Source organism: Oryza sativa, chromosome 4 (assembly GCF_034140825.1).
Source record: "Oryza sativa Japonica Group chromosome 4, ASM3414082v1".
Lineage (NCBI taxonomy): Eukaryota > Viridiplantae > Streptophyta > Magnoliopsida > Poales > Poaceae > Oryza > Oryza sativa.
Genome location: NC_089038.1, coordinates 8,288,738 through 8,311,301, shown reverse-complemented (window position 1 = coordinate 8,311,301; position 22,564 = coordinate 8,288,738). Strand labels below are relative to the sequence as shown.

Here is a 22,564-nt window from a genome sequence, read left to right as displayed (position 1 = left end):
GCCTTACGGTCCCTGGGCTTGATGGGTCGGAAAGGCTTCTTCGGCACTCGCGGGGGCGAACTTGCTGTGGCGAAGTCATCTTCCTCCGGTATATACTCTTCGCCTTGCACCCTTCGCCCAAGAGGCCTCTGGCTTGACAAGGTACTCGCACGATCTCTCGCCCCTCGCCGTTCCTGTTCCATAGTCTTCGCCATGGGGGAACTTCGCCCTGTCTAACGTCGATGTCTCGGGCTCGAATCTCCACTGTTCGCATGGTTTTGGTAGATTTGGTCGAAGGGCTTCATGCCACACTGCCAACAAGCCCCTCACGGGCAAGGGTGAGATCGGAGCTTCGGCCGAGACCGTGCAAACCATGTGGTATGGTATGTGGCGCCCCCTTTCGACCGATGCTCCTGCCGAAACCTACATTGTTCCTACAAATAAAGTTTGTTATCTGTGCGGCTGATATTATTTTGCTGCTCTTCGCCTCCTTCGGAGGGTGGCATATATATTTTTTATTTTTCCTGGGCAGAAAGGAACAGTAATGGGCCTTCCCTTTGCGGGCTTTTTACTGTGTAGCTCGGTCGATGGTAATTTACCGTTTCGCCTACCCTCGCGACACGTGGCGCTTTATTACTGGTGGGTAGGCGAACCGTCGCTCAGGTGAGTTATATATTCCCCCTCCCATTCTCTTTTTACTGCCAGACTAGTCACTTTCACTGCGCACGCGCTCTTCCTCCGTTCTTCTCTCGGCGCTCCTCGGCTCTTCAGTCCTTTCGTTCGCTCCCTTTGTTCGCCACTGCACACACTGTTCGCCACTGTATACACCCTTCGTCATGGCTCCCCGCAAGCCTAACCCCTCTTCGGCGAAAGGGCCCGATCTTGAACGGATCAACGACGACTCCACCGCTTATTTGGGGATCTCTCTCATAGACGACGGTGAATTGGCGAAGTTGGTCAGCTCTGGGGCGCTAGTCGAAGGACAGGCTTTCGCCCCGGGGAAAGCCGTTGTACCGAAGCCCGTCGACAACCGAACGGTGGTGTTCGCCGTGTTTTTTGAGGCGGGGCTCCGGTTTCCGTGCAGCGCGTTGTTGCCGGAGATCCTTCGCCTTTTCTAGGTGGAGCTCCCACAATTGAGCCCATCGGCGCTGGTCCGGATCGCTATCTTCAACTGGGCGTGCCGGACTGTCACGCCCGGAATTTCTATCCAAAATTCCAAACGCTTACATGTGTGTTAAACCCTCGTCCAGGAATCAACCGAGGCACACAATGACAAATTAATAATAGAGTACGAATAAATAACTATTTAACATTCGCAAATAATAAAATATTACAGAGGTGGATAGTTCCTCTCAAAAAAATAACATTCTACGCAGCGGAAAATTAAAACTAAAACAAACTACGGAACAGCTATGGCGACTCCACTCCACAGGCATCTTAACCAAGAACAAGCCTAATCCTCCAGATCATCACCTTCACTGAGATACTCCTCTTCTGATGAATGAATATTGCAAGAATGAGCATATGACATACTCAACAAGTCACACAGCAAAAATGCAAGTGCACAGGATAACAAAGGATGGCATAATATAGCTCATTTGCAGAAACAACATTTAGTAAATATTTTAAGAGAATAGTAAAACAGTTGTATAATTAATCAATATTAAATAAACACTATACAACACACCCATGTTGCATAGGCCCAACCACATTTGAACAACCAACCCCGGTTGAACAAATTAAACCTCCAAACTAGGAATTATCCATTCCAAACCAGGAGTCAAATTAATTACCACATTATTACCACTAATGAGTAGTGTGAGACTAATCACGAAAAACATTGCTCAACTCACCCATAACCGCGGGTACGGCTATTCGAATAGATTAAACTCTGATCAGAGGTGTACCACTGTACCCACAAGACACAACCCCACATCATGTTACCATGTGCCTCAATACCACCACGGTACCTCGGAAAGGAGTTGTGACAATACCCCTTGCACAACATAACCCATTACAGCACACCTTTCCTGGATCATAATCACCCCCTTATAAACAAGGCATGGACTCCCCAGCGACCCCCGTGGACTTCTCGCCACTTCTCAGTCTGGCGCACTATAAAGAATCACGCTATACAAAAGATAAAGCCGTTGCCCACGCTGGCTTGTGGTTGGCACGATAAATGTTTCACAACAGTAGCTCGCGAACCGGTCTTAATTGTCATGAGCACAACCATCAAAACCATATGCTCACAACCCACCTTAACCAGGTTTTAATTATCAATTAATTAACATCACACGATTTACCATCGTGAGCTACCATTTAATGTAACCATAATTAATAATAATAATGTAACATAGTTTATAATTAATCCCTTTAGTTAGCTAATGTTTCTAAGCATGGCTAAGCAAACTTACATATAGCATTTAGCTGAACCAATCCAATATATAAGGTTCATGCTAATCCAATTATAACCCATAGGAAAATAAAGTCATCTTCAGCCATAAATTAACTGGGAAAGGTTCACCACCCGATGACATTCGAAAACAATGCATAGTTGAAATAAAATAATAGCTTTAAACGGGTTCAACATGCTCAAAGGGTTGTTTGGGATCTGTGTGACTTGCCTTGGGCTTCCGCAAACGCTTCGGAACCTTCCTCAACGGAAACGCTCTCCTCCGGAACGTCGGAAACTAAAGCAATTAAACAAAAATCAACAAAACAGTACAAAAACAAGCATAAACAGTACATGTGGATATTTTTAACATGTAGATCTTGATTTTAGAAAAATTTAGCAACTTGAACCACCTGAAACGGATCTACGGTTATTTAGTTATGATTTTCCGAAGTTTTAATCTATTAGAAAATTGGAAAAAAGAAAGAAAAAAGGAGATGATGACGTCATGCTGACGTCATCCATGGCCGGCCGGCTAGGGTTAGCAAGCTCGCCGGAGATAGGACGGTCGGCCGGGGATTTGGAGGACATCTACGCGTAGAGGACGACGAGACGAACCCGATGGTACTCACCACAACGGCAAACGACGAACGACGACGGCCGGCGACGAGGAAGACGGCGGCGGCGGCTCGGGTTAACGGCGACGGCGGAGCTCCGGTGGTCGGCGGCGAAGGGGGACGGGCGGCCGAGGTTCTCCTCACCACGGCGCACCTAACGGCGACGAGAAAAGGCGGCGGCGACGGCGGAATCGACGGCGCGACGACGCCGGAAGATGGCCGGCGACGGCGGCGACTTGGAGCTCGATGCGGCGACGCTACGGGGCACTAGAGAGCTCGGGATAGGGGGCAAACGAAAGAGGACGACGAGGTGGTCCTATTTATAGCCTTGGATTGAAGAGATCGGACTCCAAACGAGAGGAATCGACTCGGGAAAAATCCAAACTCGGTTTTAGGGATAAAATCGAAACGAACTCGATTCGGATAAAATCCTCAACGATTTGCTCCGAAACTTGGGGGAAAAGATAGAGGAGAACGAGAGGATCAAAACCCCTCAATCAATCGGACTCAAGGAGGCCGGATTGAGGCGGATTTGGAGGGAGAAGGAGGCGGCTCGGGCGGCTTGAGCCGGCGGCTGGAGGTTAGGGATGGATCCGACATGTGGGGCCCACATGTCGGTCTCCCGAGAGGAGGGGGCGGCGGCGACGGTTTGGGCCGGCTTGGGCCGGCTCGGCCGTGCGGGAAAGAGGGAGTATTGGGCCAAAATCGGCCCAATAACCTAAAGGAGAGGTTTTTGAACTTTTTCAAATAAAACAATTTGTGAAATGTTGTTTCAATTATTAAAAATACTTCCCTTGCTCAAATAATTCCCAGAAAAATCTAGAAAATAGAGGAACAAGCATAGTATTTAATAAAATTTTATGTAGCTCATTTTTATGTTGAAAATTTTCCTAGAAAATTAGAGTTTAGCTTGTAGGCTTTTAAAATAATTTCTAAAAATTCCATTTAAACCACAGTTTATATATTTAGGATTTTTAGGACGTGACAAACCTACCCCCGTTAAACGGAATCTCGTCCTCGAGATTCAGAAGAACTGGTGAACATATAAGGATGAGCTGACTTCAATTCATCTTCTCGCTCCCAAGTGGCTTCTTCTTCTGAATGATTGCTCCACTGAACCTTGCAAAACCGTATAACGCGATTCCTGGTATTCCTCTCACTTACTTCCAAAATTCTGACTGGCTTCTCAACATAAGTTAAATCTTCTTGAAGCTCTATACGATCAGGATCTGCTTCCTCCGTAGGTACACGTAAACATTTCTTCAACTGAGACACATGGAACACGTCATGTATTCCCGCCATTGACGGAGGCAACTCTAACTGATAAGCTACTTCACCTCTTCGACTCACGATCTTAAAAGGTCCCACAAAACGCGGTGCCAATTTCCCTTTGGTTTGGAAACGATGAACACCTCGTAACGGCGTAACCCGAAGGTATACATAATCTCCTTCTTCGAAAGCCAAATCTCTGCGACGATTGTCGGCATAGCTCTTCTGACGCGACTGAGCAACGCGCAACCTTTCTTGGATAATCTTTACTTTTTCTTCTGCCTCTCGCAATATGTCTGTCCCAAAAACTTGACGTTCACCGGTTTGATCCCAAAGGAGCGGCGTACGGCACTTTCGGCCATATAATGCTTCATACGGAGCCATTTGCAAACTAGCTTGATAACTGTTGTTATATGAGAATTCCGCGTACGGCAAATTCTTATCCCAACTTCCACCAAAATCTAGAACACAAGCTCTCAACATATCTTCTAAAATTTGGTTTACTCTTTCCGTCTGTCCATCTGTTTGAGGGTGATAAGCGGTACTGAAATTCAAACGGTTACCCATCTCTACTTGTAATTTCTGCCAAAACTTCGAAGTAAACTGGCTACCTCTATCTGACACTATCTTCTTAGGAACGCCATGCAAACATACCACTCTGGCCATGTATAACTCTGCAAGCTTATTCCCTGTATAGGTTGTTTTGACCGGTATGAAGTGAGCGACTTTTGTCAACCTATCAACCACTACCCAAATAGAATCATGTCCTGCCGACGTTCTGGGTAGACCGGTTATAAAATCCATTCCTATTTCTTCCCACTTCCACTCTGGAATCTTCAATGGTTGTAACAGACCGGCTGGCTTCTGATGTTCTTTATTTCTTGGATATCAGGATCATTCACTTGAGCTTCTCTAACTTGATCAAACAGAGTAGGTTGAGCTTCCAAAGTAGCCACAAAACCTTTGCTGACTATTCCCAAGTTCATCTTTTCAAATTCTTGGCATAACTCCCAAGGTAAACGTCGACCTTCTGACATATTACAGTAGCTTTTCCTGCTAAGAGCATCGGCTACAACATTTGCTTTCCCCGGGTGATAGTGGATTTCCATATCATAGTCTTTAATCAACTCTAACCATCTTCGCTGACGCATGTTCAAATCAGGTTGAGTGAAAATGTACTTCAAACTTTTATGATCCGTATATATCTCTGTACGGTTACCGAAAAGATAATGACGCCAAATCTTCAATGCATGCACCACAGCTGCCAACTCTAGGTCATGCGTTGGGTAGTTATTCTCATGAGGACGTAATTGCCTAGATGCATAGGCAACCACCTTTCCTTCTTGCATCAACACACAACCCAAACCGTGTCGGGACGCATCACAATACACTTGGAAACCTTTCCTCGAATCAGGCAAAACTAACACAGGCGCAGTCACTAGCCTTTTCTTCAGTTCTTGGAAACTTTGTTCACAACCCTCCGTCCACTTGTACTTCACTTCCTTCTGAAGCAGACGAGTCATTGGTCTGGCGATCTTTGAAAAGTTCTCAATAAACCTGCGGTAATACCCCGCAAGTCCAAGGAAACTACGAATTTCTGAAACCGTCTTGGGTTGCTTCCAACTTAACACTGACTCCACATTGCTTGGATCTACTGCCACTCCTCCAGACGAGATGACATGACCAAGAAACTTCACTTCGGACAACCAAAATTCACATTTACTGAACTTGGCATAAACCTGATGCTCACGTAGTTTCTCTAAAGCTAGACGAAGATGCTCTTCATGTTCTTCCTTCGTCTTGGAGTAAATAAGAATGTCATCAATAAACACCACGACAAACTTATCCAGATATTCCATAAACACCTTGTTCATCAGATTCATGAAAAAGGCTGGGGCATTAGTGAGTCCAAATGACATAACGGTACATTCGAATAAATCATACCGAGTTGTGAAGGCGGTCTTTGGTATATCTTCCTCATGGATTCGAAGTTGATGATATCCAGAACGGAGATCTATCTTGGAGAAAACTGTAGCACCTTCCAGTTGATCAAACAGGTCATCAATTCTGGGTAGAGGATACTTATTCTTGATGGTAACCTCATTCAACGCTCGATAATCCACACACATTCTCTGAGTATGATCTTTCTTCTCCACAAAGATGACTGGTGCTCCCCATGGCGAAGTACTGGGTCTGATATATCCTTTCTGAAGCAAATCATCCACCTGTCTCTTCACCTCAGCTAACTCATTTGCTGCCATTCTGTATGGTCTCTTATGGATAGGGTTGGTTCCAGGTACCAAGTCTATCCGAAACTCTATGTCTCTCTTAGGTGGCATACCTGGCAAATCCTCGGGAAACACGTCTGGGTAGTCTTGTACTATGGGGATCTCTTGTAGAGCAACTTGGTTTAAGATCACCCCATGAGATTTAGGAGAGGACACAAAGAAAGAAACTGTTTCCCCATTGCTACTGGTTAAAGTCACCTTACGGTTGGCACAATCTATAACTCCTCTGTGACGAGATAACCAATCCATCCCTAAGATAACATCTAGATCTTTGGATTCTAGCAAGATAAGGGAGGACGGGAAAAGAACTTCTTCTATTCCTATAATAACGGAAGGACAATACTGTGTCGAAAACACTTGATTGCCTGGGGTATTAACTAGTAAAGGTCTCCCAAGACTAATAACTTCCATCCCATGATTGCTCGCAAAACTTTTAGACAAAAAGGAATGTGTAGCACCGGAATCAAAAAGCACAGTTGCGGGTATAGAGTTAACAGGAAACGTACCCAAAACCACATCTGGTGCATTCTGAGCTTCTACTGCTGCAACATGATTAACACGTGCCTTTGGTGCTGGAGCATTGGAGTTGTTCGGGGCTGGAACGTTCTTCACGCGCCGAGGCTTAGGACACTTATCAGCATAATGTCCTGGATCACCACAATTGAAGCACACCCCTGGCTTGCTTCCCTGTTCCTTCCTAACGGGCTGGTTCTGAACTGGAGTTGCTGCAGGACGAACAACCATGTTGCGGTTGTCATTGCCACGATTACCAGTATTGTTGTTGTAGAACTGGCGTTGGGAGCGGACAACTGATGAAGATCCTCCTTGAGGGTACGATGGAGCTTGAGGTCCAGTAACGAGACGCGGCCTCTGGTTACTGCCCTGTTGTGCCTTGAATTGGGCAGCCCTGCGTTTCTTCTGCTCCATCCGGTTATACTTGTCTTCCTGACGAATCGCCTTGTCCACCAACTGCTGGAAATCCCGAAAATCCGTAGACATCAAAGCATAAGACAACTCATCATTCAGTCCCTCTAAAAACTTCTCCTGACGTTCTTCATCTGAACGAACATCTTCTGGAGCATAGCGAGCTAAACGGTTGAAATCATGGAGGTACTCGGTGACCGAACGAGATCCCTGGTTGAGTGCTCTAAATTCTCTCTTCTTTAGAGCTACAACACCCGCTGGTATGTGCGTCTTCTTGAAAGCGGCCGTGAATTCCTGCCACGTAATAGGCTCTCCTTCAGCCCTGCCTTGGCGAAAATGATCCCACCATTCAGCAGCAGGTCCATGCAGTTGATGCGAAGCAAAAGAAACTTTCTCCTGCTCAGTACACTGGATCAAGTCCAACTTCTTCTCCACCGCATGCAGCCAATCTCCTGCTTCTACGGGATTGGTGGTGCTTGAAAAGGTAGGGGGTCTCACACGTAAGAAATCTGCCAGCTTGTTTTGGGGAGGTGGGGGTGGATTCTGGTTCTGATTGTTTGCCTGCTGATTCTGTGCCTGCTGCACTAACAGATTGATCAGTTGTGTTTGTTGGGCCAGAATCTGAGCTAGCGTGGGATCTCCTCCATTGTTAGTAGCTCCACTTCCACTTCCACTTCCACTTCCAGTTCCAGTGCGCGTGTTCACCATCTGACGATAAGCAGAGACAACAGGAAAGAAACGACAGAGAGACACCCTTAGAGCGGAGTTATTTAATTAATTTAAATTCTATATTGCTCTTTACTGTATATGATTACATTTAAGTTGCATTAACACTATCTCACCAACTATCTTACACTCTGACAAGCAAAAGAACTAGACTCATGCTGTTACATCCCACCCATGATGTAAGCAACAACTAAAAACCCACACACTCACAAGCAAACTTAAACAAGCAATCTAACACAGCGAACTACGGCAACGATCTAATCTAAGCGACTAATTCCGCCTTGCGTCGGAACGAAGCGATGGATCTTCTTCCTCTGGAGTAGCTGGCTCTCTTTCTTCAGGGTCTTCCTCTTCTTCCTCATCACTTATGATGTCGATGACAGGTTCAGCACGATCGGGCACAGCTTCACCCATCACGCGAATCTTCGAAGCTAACTGGAGACGAGGTGGCGGACAGGTTCTCTTTCTTGCGATGAGGTGAAGCTTGGGTGTTGGAGGCGGCGTTTCTCCTTTAAGTTCAGCTAATTCCTTCTGTAGACGATACACCTTGCTCTCCAACTTGCAAATCTTGCCTCGATTCCAATTTTCCCTGTCATGAGCTGCTTTGTCTCGCTCCACACTTACTGCATCCATAGCACTAAGCATATGCACCGCATGCATCAGAGTGGCACTCTCTTCACCATCAGGACAGGTATAGGTTCCATAGTCTTGACCATGAGGCTTGTGAGGATGATACTGGAAAGCTGATGAATCCAACTCTTCTTCAAAGCGTTGACGCAACTCTCCAATGGCCACCAGAGCTGCTTCTTGACAAGCCTGGCTGTACGATCTTCCTCCAGCTTCGAACTTAATGGACGGAAGGTCTTCACGATCACTAGCCAACGTTACACGAACACGACACTTCTCCTCGTCGGGGTCATGGGAAATCCGGCGATACTCAGGAGCAACTTCATAGCCTACCTCAAAAGCCATCAACCTCAGCTCCCTGACGAATCCTAACACCTTGATCAAATTTCTCGGTGAATGGGGCGGCATCTAAAGAAACATAGAAGAGAAGAATTAATGCATATTTTTAAGTTAGCTGCACCAACTAGACTTAATTGATTTTGACCAAAAAGGAAGAAAATAAACGAAAAGAAAATAAAGGAAAAGACACATACAAAACTATTTTATATATTTTTCTTTTTGAATTTAACTTTTGAACAGAGAAAAATCAGTTTGGACAAGTGAATAAAATAAAACCAGAATACTTAAGACCTACTATAAGCACGGTACAATGTCACCATTAAAGGGGATGAGTAGTACTGGTGCCAGCATGATTAAATCGATACCATAATAGATGTACAGTGCCGACTAATCAATAAGATTTGGTAAAGAGAAAAAGAAACATTTTGAGAAGAACAACCTTTTGCTTTTAAAAGAAAAGAAATTGATTTAAATAAATTTTGTGCATAACCTTGCATGTGCTGCCAACTTATTTAATTTATAAGAGAATAGAGAAGAGCAGTTCTATTTTTTTTTCAAAAATATTTTGAAGGCTACTTAAGGTTTACCATTTGGCTTATCCTAAGGTCAAGGTGGCTCTGATACCAACTTGTCACGCCCGGAATTTCTATCCAAAATTCCAAACGCTTACATGTGTGTTAAACCCTCGTCCAGGAATCAACCGAGGCACACAATGACAAATTAATAATAGAGTACGAATAAATAACTATTTAACATTCGCAAATAATAAAATATTACAGAGGTGGATAGTTCCTCTCAAAAAAATAACATTCTACGCAGTGGAAAATTAAAACTAAAACAAACTACGGAACAGCTATGGCGACTCTACTCCACAGGCATCTTAACCAAGAACAAGCCTAATCCTCCAGATCATCACCTTCACTGAGATACTCCTCTTCTGATGAATGAATATTGCAAGAATGAGCATATGACATACTCAACAAGTCACACAGCAAAAATGCAAGTGCACAGGATAACAAAGGATGGCATAATATAGCTCATTTGCAGAAACAGCATTTAGTAAATATTTTAAGAGAATAGTAAAACAGTTGTATAATTAATCAATATTAAATAAACACTATACAACACACCCATGTTGCATAGGCCCAACCACATTTGAACAACCAACCCCGGTTGAACAAATTAAACCTCCAAACCAGGAATTATCCATTCCAAACCAGGAGTCAAATTAATTACCACATTATTACCACTAATGAGTAGTGTGAGACTAATCACGAAAAACATTGCTCAACTCACCCATAACCGCGGGTACGGCTATTCGAATAGATTAAACTCTGATCAGAGGTGTACCACTGTACCCACAAGACACAACCCCACATCATGTTACCATGTGCCTCAATACCACCACGGTACCTCGGAAAGGAGTTGTGACAATACCCCTTGCACAACATAACCCATTACAGCGCACCTTTCCTGGATCATAATCACCCCCTTATAAACAAGGCATGGACTCCCCAGCGACCCCCGTGGACTTCTCGCCACTTCTCAGTCTGGCGCACTATAACGAATCACGCTATACAAAAGATAAAGCCGTTGCCCACGCTGGCTTGTGGTTGGCACGATAAATGTTTCACAACAGTAGCTCGCGAACCGGTCCTTAATTGTCATGAGCACAACCATCAAAACCATATGCTCACAACCCACCTTAACCAGGTTTTAATTATCAATTAATTAACATCACACGATTTACCATCGTGAGCTACCATTTAATGTAACCATAATTAATAATAATAATGTAACATAGTTTATAATTAATCCCTTTAGTTAGCTAATGTTTCTAAGCATGGCTAAGCAAACTTACATATAGCATTTAGCTGAACCAATCCAATATATAAGGTTCATGCTAATCCAATTATAACCCATAGGAAAATAAAGTCATCTTCAGCCATAAATTAACTGGGAAAGGTTCACCACCCGATGACATTCGAAAACAATGCATAGTTGAAATAAAATAATAGCTTTAAACGGGTTCAACATGCTCAAAGGGTTGTTTGGGATCTGTGTGACTTGCCTTGGGCTTCCGCAAACGCTTCGGAACCTTCCTCAACGGAAACGCTCTCCTCCGGAACGTCGGAAACTAAAGCAATTAAACAAAAATCAACAAAACAGTACAAAAACAAGCATAAACAGTACATGTGGATATTTTTAACATGTAGATCTTGATTTTAGAAAAATTTAGCAACTTGAACCACCTGAAACGGATCTACGGTTATTTAGTTATGATTTTCCGAAGTTTTAATCTATTAGAAAATTGGAAAAAAGAAAGAAAAAAGGAGATGATGACGTCATGCTGACGTCATCCATGGCCGGCCGGCTAGGGTTAGCAAGCTCGCCGGAGATAGGACGGTCGGCCGGGGATTTGGAGGACATCTACGCGTAGAGGACGACGAGACGAACCCGATGGTACTCACCACAACGGCAAACGACGAACGACGACGGCCGGCGACGAGGAAGACGGCGGCGGCGGCTCGGGTTAACGGCGACGGCGGAGCTCCGGTGGTCGGCGGCGAAGGGGGACGGGCGGCCGAGGTTCTCCTCACCACGGCGCACCTAACGGCGACGAGAAAAGGCGGCGGCGACGGCGGAATCGACGGCGCGACGACGCCGGAAGATGGCCGGCGACGGCGGCGACTTGGAGCTCGATGCGGCGACGCTACGGGGCACTAGAGAGCTCGGGATAGGGGGCAAACGAAAGAGGACGACGAGGTGGTCCTATTTATAGCCTTGGATTGAAGAGATCGGACTCCAAACGAGAGGAATCGACTCGGGAAAAATCCAAACTCGGTTTTAGGGATAAAATCGAAACGAACTCGATTCGGATAAAATCCTCAACGATTTGCTCCGAAACTTGGGGGAAAAGATAGAGGAGAACGAGAGGATCAAAACCCCTCAATCAATCGGACTCAAGGAGGCCGGATTGAGGCGGATTTGGAGGGAGAAGGAGGCGGCTCGGGCGGCTTGAGCCGGCGGCTGGAGGTTAGGGATGGATCCGACATGTGGGGCCCACATGTCGGTCTCCCGAGAGGAGGGGGCGGCGGCGACGGTTTGGGCCGGCTTGGGCCGGCTCGGCCGCGCGGGAAAGAGGGAGTATTGGGCCAAAATCGGCCCAATAACCTAAAGGAGAGGTTTTTGAACTTTTTCAAATAAAACAATTTGTGAAATGTTGTTTCAATTATTAAAAATACTTTCCTTGCTCAAATAATTCCCAGAAAAATCTAGAAAATAGAGGAACAAGCATAGTATTTAATAAAATTTTATGTAGCTCATTTTTATGTTGAAAATTTTCCTAGAAAATTAGAGTTTAGCTTGTAGGCTTTTAAAATAATTTCTAAAAATTCCATTTAAACCACAGTTTATATATTTAGGATATTTAGGACGTGACACGGACTTCCGGATTTGAGCCTAGCGCCGAACTTTTCGGTGCAATATTTTCTGCCACCGTGAACTCGAAGACGGTGATTACCCTGGCAGGGACGAAGAAGACAGTGTTCGGGAGCATTAACTTTAATGTTCGCCCCGAGCGATCCGATCTCTGGCCGGTGAACGCCGCCATGTCGAAGTGGGATGGATATTGGATGGCGAGGTGGTTCTACCACACCATCCCCTTCGAGGCTGGCTCCGACTCAGCGAAAGCCCTCCTGTGCCGGCGCCAGGGCGATTGCATCGAACCGGAAACCCAAGATCGCCATGGACGACGCTATGGAGGCACGGTTTGCTCTGCTACGTAAGGTTTGCTCCCGCCTTAGCTGCCGCGACTTGGTGGAGGAATTTTCATGCTTCGCATCTTTCCCCTCTCCCAATCGTGGCAAGTCGTAGTTGATCAAGGCGAAGAGTGTGATGGTTTGCCGAAATTGGTTCTCCCTGAGGGAACGAATAGTAAGACTGCTCTTTCGCTATGCACTCCTGCGCTTTGTTATTTTGCTTTGTTTGACGCTTAATGTGGCTACACCCTTTACTTTTGCAGTGTTGACACTTGACCAAGTTGAAGCCGAAGCCCGTAGGATGATCGGCGACGTGTCGGTCGTCGAGTACAGCCAGTTGCTGACACGACAAGCAGCCGGCCGGGCGAACCGGGTTTACAACGGCGAATTGCCTCCCCGGGCGAACCCCCACAAAGCTGACGACGATACAGGACCTTCGCGAAAGTGAACACGCGGACAAGTGAAGCTTGCCCCCAGGAAGCGAAGGGTTCCTGCTTCCTCCGATTCTGACGCCGACGATGAGGACGATGTCGAAGAGCCTGACGGCGAGGAGGAAGGAGAGGAAGAAGAAGAAGCGGAGGCCGTTGCCGAAAAGGTCACGAACGAGGCGGCCGAAGACCGTGTCGACACCCCTGGCTACACTCCTACTCCAAGTCCAGGTCACAACGAGACCGGGGTGGAGTCGAACAGCTCCCCCCTTCGACGAAAGGATTTGGAGGGGGCGAAGACGCTAGTTGCGTTTTCGTCAGGCAAGGCGGCGAAGGGAGGTCCGGTCAAGAAGATCTCCAAAAGGAGAGGACTCGTCGATGTCGCTCGCGTTTTCAGCGACGACGAGTCTTCTGACGAGACTCCGACTTCGCCCGCTGGCCGCAGCCTGGACCTTTCGACCGCCCCCATTCTTTCACTCGGTGCCGATGGGGCAGGCGGTAGCGCCGCTGCCGAGGTTTCAGCTTCCGCAGAATGGATCGTGACGGCTGCGACGAGGGTCTTCGGCAGCCCTTCGCGTCAACCGGTTGTTTCGCCTCTGGTCAAAACGAAGGGGAAGGGTGCGGCCGCCGAAACATCCGCCTCGGAATATTCCCTTGCGGCGCCCCACTTCGCCCCTGGCGATTTCGAGACCCGGGCGACTTATTCCCTTTGTCGAGGGAGTAAGCAATCTTGTCTTGCCTGCCAGCACCCTAAGCCTATTCACCGAACTGAATGAGTTTGATGAGGGGTGTTCCGCTATTAAAAGCTTGGCGGTTCGGGTATGCTTCTTCTCTCTTCTTGATTTTCCACTCCTCTTTTTTTTACATGTCTCATAATTGACATTTTGTTCTCTTCGCCTGCTCCTATCTTGCATCCAGATTCTTGCGGCTCACTGTTCGACAGAACGAATCGTGCGCGCCCGTCTTGACGGATTTAAGAACCGTCTTCGGGCCAAGGATGACGAAATAGGCCGCAAGAACTTGGAGATGGAGGCCCTCGCCAACACCCTCAAAGAGGCGAAAACCGAAAACAGGCGCCTCCAATCCGAGTTTGAGAAAGGAAACGAGGCTAGGGCCGAGGTCGATCGCCTCAAGGCTGAACTGGAGAAAGAAAAGGCCCATTCCGCTGCGCTGACCGACTATTATAACCTCACTGAGCCGAAGATGGAGGCTCTTCGCCTGAAGGTCAGCAAGGCTGAAGCAAGCGCTGTGGAGGAGTCGCAGCGGTTTTCTCGAGAGATGGCAAAAACAACCGAGTCCGGGAAAACGGCGTGCCAAACGCTGCGCCTCGCCCTTACTGACATGGGTGCGAAGGTGTGAGGGGTCCCTGCTGAAGATGCCTCAGCTTTAGACTTCTCCGAGTGGACCTAGCAGGTTGGTGGTTCGGTTTCGGACTGCGCCACTACGTACGGCGATTGCTGCTCGCGCGTATCGGCGGCCTTCACTATGGGCCTTTTGCAACAGTTCGGCTGTGAGCACGTCGCTGAGTTCCCTAACTATGCGAAAGGGGACTGGGAGATTAGTGCGCAGAACATTTCACCCGCGTTTCGTGCATGGCGAAAACATTTCTGGCAGAAGGAAGGCCGGTCCACTGCCAAGGCACGCCTTTTGGAGCAACTGGCGAAGGCGGGGGCGGCAGTCCGGTGCGAGGAAGAGGACGCGGCAGACAAAGAGGGTGGAGGCGATGCCCAGGATCACCCAGAGGTGTGAGGCCCTCCGCCCTTTCCTTAGATTTTTGTAGTTTTCCTTCTTTTTGTGTTTGCCTGGAGAGGCGAACGATGTATATTCGGCAGGCTGCCGCTAATCCCCCTTATTGTAGCCAAAAAAGGGCCCCTTGGATATTTGGAATGTACAACTCAACCTTAGCCACTTTTTGGTGGTTGAAGTCTTTGGCGTATTATGATTTCGCCTGTTTCGCATTATACAATACTTTCCCTTTTTTCGCCTATTCTTACTATGTAAATTGTGTTTTGCTCTTTTTGCACTGTCTACCAGGGTGTTCGCCGAAAGTTGTGCATTCGGCCCCCTTCTGGGAGTTGGTGGAGTCAAACGAGAAATTTGTGGCATTGAAGGGTCTGCCGAAGGTGCGATGCCCATTTCGGCCTGTTTACCGTGAGATGGTGATAAACGGTCGCAGCTATAATGTTTTTAAGGTTGCCGGCTGGCTGCGGGCGCACCCCGGGCGAACCTTAGAAGACTACGATTTTGTTCGCTCAAGACGTTTGGAGGATATGGCTCGCTTTTGGCGAAATCATCAGAAGACTGATCAGCAGGAGGCGATCTCCCAGCGTCGTTACAGTCTAGTCTGTGTTTCGCCCCCTACTCATCTTAGGGTTGCGTATGATATTAGTAGTGATGACGAACCTAGTTCGTCTAACCACTCCTTAGAGAGAGAGAGAGAGAGGTTGCGGGGGCGAAGATGTAATTTATCTGTGAGCTGGGCCGTGACACCATTGCCCTTTTCTTTTTCACTTGTACCATTGTGATAGGTTTGTATACTTTGATTTTTACTTGAAATCAATAAAGGTGTTTTTTATTTTCTTTTCGCTATTTTTGCATTGTCACTTCGTGTGCTTTTCGTTGGGTCGGAATGTGTCGGCCCCTTTGCATATATTAGCGAAATGGGTTTTGACTTTTCAGCTTTCGGCTTCCGTTTTCGATCAGTTTCGCTCCACGTTGTAAGGAGCTTTTTGTGCTTTCCTTTTGATGGAGTGTAACGGTGTTCGGTTAGTTGTTTCCCGAAACAAGCTGTTACGGTTTCAACGTTCGGCGAGCGATGCTTCGGCCGATTCGTTTCGCCCACTGGCCTTTTTCGCTGATCAGGCGTTTGCCTTGGGGTTTTTCGACAAACTGTCAATCACACAAAAATAAAAAGAAGGCGGAGGACACAGAGGTTTTATACTGGTTCGGGCCTCCGTAGTGGATAATAGCCCTACATCCAGTTTTTTTTTGTCTTTTCTCATTTTCCTCTTTTTTTCTTTTTTTTTCTTGCCGAAAGGCTTACATAGTGCCAAGGGGGTTACGTAGTGCCGAGGGGCTAATATGACAATATGTACATTTTTACAAGTTGGCGATTTGGGTGCCACCCGTTCTAGACATAGAAGCGCTTGAGAGAGGCAGCATTCCAGGAATGGTTGAACTCGTCACCTTCTAGTGTCGCCAATCGAAAAGATCCTGTCCTGGACTTGTGCTTGATAAGGTATGGTCCTTCCCAATTTGATTCAAGCTTGCCTACAACGATCGGCCAGGCAACAGCTCTGTCGGTCGAACTTTTTTGTTGTAAGTTGCCGAAGTGCCTGTGTCATACTTGCGCATGTGTTCGAGTGCTTCGACTCTTACCCCTTCCAAGAGTTCGAGCGACACCTCACGCCCCCCTTCGTCCCCGGAGAACGTCACCCTTGGTGAGTTAGCCCCTAGCTTTGTTGGGGTCATTGCTTCATCGCCAAAAAGTAGCATGAACGGGCTGAACTTGGTTGGTCTTGTACGGGTCGTTCGAAGGGCCCAGAGAACAGACAGCATTTCCTCTGGCCATTTGCCCTTCGCTGCCCCCTCGAGCCTTTTCTTTAGTGCTTCTAGGATTTTGCCGTTTGTGCGTTCGGCCGCCCCGTTTGATTGTGGGTGTGCGACCGATGCGAACCTGATTTCCAGGTTAAGCCCTTCGCACATTTCCCTGAACTTGTCAGAGTCGAACTGCTTGCCGTTGTAAGTGATGAACTCTTTTGGCACTCCGAAACGGCAAACAATGTTTTTCCATACGAACTTTTGTACTGCTGTCGAAGTGATCGCTCCGAGGGGCTCGGCCTCAATCCATCGAGAGAAGTATTCGACGGCCGCCACAATTGCGAACATGTACCCGTTTCGCGCCACCGGGAACGGTCCAATGATGTCCAGTCCCCATCTGGCGAAAGGCCAGATTGGTGCAATGGGCTGCAACTCATACTTGGGCGCGGTTTGGCTTCGGCCATGACGCTGGCAACTTTCGCATTTCTTGATTTGCTCAACGCAGACTTTCAACACAGTGGGCCAGTAAACTCCTTGTCTAAACACTTTGGAGGCAACTGTTCTTGCAACTTGGTGCGCGCCACATAGCCCCTGGTGTATCTCCTTCGCCATTTCCTCGCCTTCGGCGAAAGAGATGCAGCGAAGCAAGGGTTGAAGTACCCCGGAGTGATAGAGCTGGCCCGAGACCATCTTGTACTTTGTAGCTCTGTGCTGCAAGCATTTTGCTTCTGCTTCGTCTTCCGGAAGCCATCCGGTTTCAAGGTGTTTCACAAATGGGGTACGCCAGTTGTATGGGTCTTCGCCCAGTTTCACTTGGTCGATTGTCGTGACCTCCAAGATGTCCGTGGGCACACTTGGTGCATACAGGACTTCAAAAAAGATGCCAGGAGAATGTGGGCCGCCACAAGCAGCAGATTTCGCCAAGGCGTCTGCTTCCTTGTTCTGGCCTCTAGGCAAATGTTCGACCGTTATGCCGGTGAAGCATTTTTTCCATAGACCGAACGGCCTCCAAATACCTCTTCATTCCTTCTTCTTTTGCCTCAAAGGATTTGTCAACATGTCCTGCAACAGTTTGGAGTCGGTTCGGATTAGTAAGGGCCGAACCCCAGTGCTTTTGCCTTTCTTAGGCCCGGAAGAATAGCTTCGTATTCTGTTGCGTTGTTGGTAGTTTCGAACTGTAGCCTTGCAGCATACCGAATCGGCACACCATTCGGCGAAGTGAGTACTACTGCAATGCCTGCCCCCCTGTGCGACCACGAACCGTCGGAGTACATCACCCAAGGCTATTCGACCGGCTCGGGTTTGGGGGCGAATGCTGGTGTCCACTCGGCTACGAAGTCAACCAGCACCTGAGACTTGACAGCAGTGCGGGCGACAAAATACAAGTCGAAAGGGGATAGCTCTGCCGCCCACTTGCTGAGCCGGCCAGTGACTTCCTTGCCTCGGAGTATTTCTCCCAAAGGGTACTGCGATGGCACTATAACTTTGTGGGCCTGAAAGTAATGCTTGAGTTTGCGCGAAGCCATCACCAGGGCGTAGACGAGCTTTTCTATTTCAATGTACCTTGTCTTCGCTCCTTGCAATGCTTCGGAGACGAAATAGACCGGTTTCTGGCCTGAATCTGTTTCTTGGACGAGGGCAGCACTGACTGCCACTATCGAAGCTGCTAGGTATAATAGCAGTTCGCTTCCTGGTGCTAGGCTGATCAAAGCTGGCGGGCTTTACAGGTATTGCTTTAACTCGTCGAACGCTGCTTGGCATTCGGGTGTCCAATTGAATTTTCCCGTGCTCCGGAGGGTTTTGAAGAAGGGCAAACCTCTTTCGGCTACCTTTGAGAGGAATCGACTGAGTGCCACAATTCGGCCTGCGAGCTTTTGTACTTCACGTACGCTCGACGGAGGCTTCATTTGCTGAATGGCATCGATTTTCTCGGGATTCGCCTCGATGCCTCTTTCAGAAACAAGGAAACCCAACAACTTGCCTGCACGAACGCCGAAAATGCACTTCTCAGGATTCAGTTTCATGCCCGCTGCGCGCAGGTTGTCGAAGGTTTCCTGATGGTCGGACGCGTGGTCGAAAGCCTTGCGGCTTTTTAAGACGGTGTCGTCAATATAAGCTTCCACATTTCGCCCCAACTGCTTGCAAAGGACCTTGTACACCAACTTGGCGAAGGTTGCTCCGGCATTACTCAAGCCGAAAGGCATCCTAAGGTGACAAAAGGTGCCAAATGGAGTGATGAAGGCTGTTTTGGGGATGTCGGCCGGGTTCATGTGGATCTGGTGATAGCCGGAATATGCATCTAGAAAACTCAAGAGTTCACAGCCAGCCGTCGAATCCACTAGCTGGTCTATTCGTGGCAAGGGGAAATCGTCCTTCGGACATGCCTTGTTTAAGTCTGTGAAATCGACACACATGCGCCATTTGCCATTTGGCTTCCGCACCAGCACTGGATTCGCCAGCCATTCTGGGTGGTCGATCTCTTGAATGACCCCAGCTTTGAGTAATTTTTGAACTTCGGCTTTTGCTGCCTCTTGGCGATCAGCGGACATCTTGCGCAGCTTCTATTTCCTTGGCTTGGCATCCGGCTTGACTACTATGTGATGCATGATGAGATTTTGTTGAAACACCTCCCACTTCATCGGGGCTCCAGGCGAAGATATCAATGTTCTTCTTGAGTACCTCTAGGATTTTCTTGGCTTCTTCTTCGCCCATGTCGCCCCAGCGATACGAGCTTTGTGGGGTCGGCATCATCGATTTGTATCTTGGCTATCTTGCCGTGAGGGGCGGGCTTTGGCACGTGCTTCGCCCGGTCATGCGGTTCGGCCTCAACATTGTGCACTGCTCTGTTGATTATGGTCAGATCACCTTTTGAGGCAGCCGAAGGCTGAAGCCCCTTAACCACGATCACTCCTGTTGGGCCGGGCATCTTGAGCTTGAGATAATTGTGGTGGGAAATGGCTTCGAACTTGTTCAGGGTTGCACGGCCGAAGATGGCATTGTAGTTGTACGGGATGTCGACAACGTCGAACAATACTTGCTCTTTGCATCTGTTTTCCCCTGTGCCGAAGGCTATCATCAACTGTGCTTGGCCAAGAACTTGAACTGCTTCTCCGCCGAAGCCTCGAAGTGATGCTGGTGCTGGGGTAAGGGCTTGGGTAGTCAACCCCATCTTGGTGCGGGAACATTACTCCTTCGGCATATTCAGGCCCAAAAGAGATTTGGTGGTTCAGATACTGCGGAGCCCCTTCGCCTGCCGAAGTGATGTTGTGGATCGTTCGTAGCTGCATCTTCTTTTGTCGCTTCAACAGTTGGGTTAGCGGGTCAGCCCTTGTAATCACTTGGATTATTCTGCGCTGTGCATCTTGGCGCTGTTCGGCCGGGGGTGCTTGTTCTTGAGCTACCTCGCGAGGTGCTTCGACCGCTGCTCCCTGCTGTGACCTTGAATCTTGTGCGTTACCACGTTGCCGAATGTTTCGGCATTGCTCCGTGGTGTGCGAAGAGCGTCTGTGGAAGGCGCAGTAGAGGTCTTTTCAGACCTTCTTGCGGACGGGCAGTAGATGGTTGCTTGCTTGCTGAGCGTCGAACTCCTTGCGGAGGGCGTGCACTTCTTCGACAGCCATCACATCCTTGCCCGCACGGTCGGTTCTGAACTTCCTCCAGGTCATGGGGGCTTGACCTTGCCTTGGCGGTTGTCCTTGGATTGCCGGCTGGGGTTGGCGAACAGCGAGGGGAGGTGGTTCGGCAACTTAAACTTTGTGCTTGGGCTTGAGCAGCGGCGACGGAAGCCATATCGTACTCAGCTTGAATAGCTTGCCGTCGCTTGGAATCGTCCTCGCCCCTTGCGAACCTGTCAATGAAGCGAAGTAGGTGCTCAAGCGTCTGTGGCTCCTTGTTGGCGATTTTTCTTGTGAGTTCGCCCTCGAGCAGGCCAGCCGAAGCAGCGTTTATGACAGACGCCTCGGTTATGTCTTGAACTTGGCATCGGGCCTGCGAGAAGCGACGCATGTACTCCCTTATTGACTCCCCCGGCCTCTGGCGAATACCAAGTAGGTGCTGCTGCGTTTTCGGCTCTTCATAGGTACCTCGAAAGTTAAGGACAAAGACATTGCACAATTGCTCCCATGAGTAAATGCTATAGGCTAGCAAATTGAAATACCACGAGCAGGCGATGCCGTCCAGAGCGAGATGTATTACCTTTGCCTTGGTATTTTCGTCGCCATGAGCCGCTTCGATCGCGGACTCGTAAATGGAGAGGAATTCTTTTGGGTTAGTTTTCTCCTGAGTAGCGTGGGACGGGTGGGAACTTGAATTGGGGTGGGATTGGACGGGTCTTGATTCCCCCACTCAGCGGTAGCCCCTTTTTGCCCCCCGCCCTTTTCACGACACCTTGCTGTGGGTACGGCGTGGCGAAGGGCGAAATCACGGCTTGCGCGTGAGGTTGGGCCATGGCATTCGGCTGCCTAGCTCCAATTGGTTACGCTTGCTGAGCCGCCATGGATGGGTCAAAAATTGGCTGCGACCATGTCATGGCGACCTGGGTTGGTGCGTGGCTTGCTCCGAAGCCTGGCGTTGGTGCTTGCGGCCAAACGGTTGGCGCCTGAGCAGCATTGATAAAGTCGAACTGCGGTCCTTGACTCTACAGCGAAGCCCCCATTCTTGGCTGATTTGATGGCAAACAACTGGGCGCACCTTGACTTGTATTCCCCTCCGGGCGAGCCGATGGGGTTGTACTTGAAATGTGGGGTTGGTTGAGCTGCTGAAGGAGCTTGGAACTGCGCCTGCAGGGCCGAAGCCCCTTCTGCCATTGCTTGCGGCACTTGGCCAAGTGGTTGAGGGTGTACTTGGGCAGCGACCGGTTGAGGTTGCAGTTGCACGTGAGGGGCCGGATGCGCTGCTGCAGTCGACGGCTGCCCGACGAAGTACATTGGCGCCTGCGCGACTTGTGGCGGAAGGGGCTGGGTCGTCACTTGTGGATAAACCTGAGGTGGAACATAGCCTACCGAATACTGGAGGATTGGGGCCGAAGTGATCTTGGTCCGCCTCGCCGCCTCGTATGCTTACTGTTACTCTTGCATCTGGCGAAGCATGTCCTGGAGACGTGTCATGTTCTGTCGCATGGCTTCCATGTCGGCTTCGGTTTGTGTTTCGGGGTCATGGTTGACGGCCTGCACGGCGGCGAGTGCGGTTGGGGCCGCTGCCGGCTGCGATGGAGCGTCTTGTGGCACCAACAATTGGCTTGTCGAAAGGATCTCCGCCCTGGTCTGGAGTGCCCTTGCCGCCGCAGCAGCCTTCGTCATGTCGGCCGCGTTCGGCACCTGCACAGAGGTGGTAGGGGCCGAAGGCGGTAGTGATAGCACAGGTGCGGAAGCAGATGGCGCTCCTCCATCTTCGGCAACGGGCACCGAAGGCTCTGCTCCCTCTTCGGCGGCCATGTCCGCCCCGGCGTCGCTTTCCTTTCGCCTCGTAACCTTTTCCTTCACGACCTTCTTCGGTGGCATTCGCTGTCAGTGGTTTCGCTCGGAGGTCCCCACGGTCGGCGCCAGCTGTTGTCGAAACGACAACCGCATACGTCGAAAGACGTGGTTACTCTATAGTGTATTAATTTGAGAAATTTTTACTTGGATCCCCCTATGGGACTATTTATAGCCCCCATTAAAGGTTCTTACCACTA

At 48.7% G+C, this 22,564-nt stretch overlaps 1 protein-coding gene and 2 long non-coding RNA genes across 3 annotated transcripts; 1 reads left to right on the top strand and 2 right to left on the bottom strand.

The window, feature by feature from the left end:
• Positions 1-1,256: 1,256 nt before the first annotated feature.
• LOC136356290 (uncharacterized) lies at positions 1,257-3,581 on the bottom strand. The gene is made up of 3 exons (XR_010741003.1): positions 3,007-3,581; positions 2,607-2,672; positions 1,257-1,473 (listed from the first exon to the last, which is right to left on the bottom strand). It is a non-coding gene; the product is annotated as an uncharacterized lncRNA (long non-coding RNA).
• A 6,313-nt stretch (positions 3,582-9,894) lies between these two features.
• LOC136356312 (uncharacterized) lies at positions 9,895-12,082 on the bottom strand. Its single transcript, XR_010741025.1, has 3 exons — positions 11,636-12,082; positions 11,236-11,301; positions 9,895-10,101 (listed from the first exon to the last, which is right to left on the bottom strand). It is a non-coding gene; the product is annotated as an uncharacterized lncRNA (long non-coding RNA).
• Positions 12,083-12,775: 693 nt separating this feature from the next.
• LOC136356152 (uncharacterized) lies at positions 12,776-14,712 on the top strand. Its single transcript, XM_066309732.1, has 4 exons — positions 12,776-12,878; positions 13,189-13,298; positions 13,392-13,697; positions 14,272-14,712. The coding sequence occupies exons 1-4, from the start codon at positions 12,776-12,778 to the stop codon at positions 14,710-14,712; spliced, it is 960 nt and encodes a 319-aa protein (XP_066165829.1).
• Positions 14,713-22,564: the final 7,852 nt, after the last annotated feature.

What these genes read in the sequence shown, in the direction of transcription:
- LOC136356152 (XM_066309732.1), top strand. Translation starts at nt 12,776, where the DNA reads ATGTCGAAGTGGGATGGATATTGGATGGCGAGGTGGTTCTACCACACC. An exon ending in CCTCCTGTGCCGGCGCCAGG is followed by an intron (nt 12,879 to 13,188) that starts GCGATTGCATCG and finishes TTACTTTTGCAG; the next exon opens with TGTTGACACTTGACCAAGTT. An exon ending in CAGCCGGCCGGGCGAACCGG is followed by an intron (nt 13,299 to 13,391) that starts GTTTACAACGGC and finishes GGACAAGTGAAG; the next exon opens with CTTGCCCCCAGGAAGCGAAG.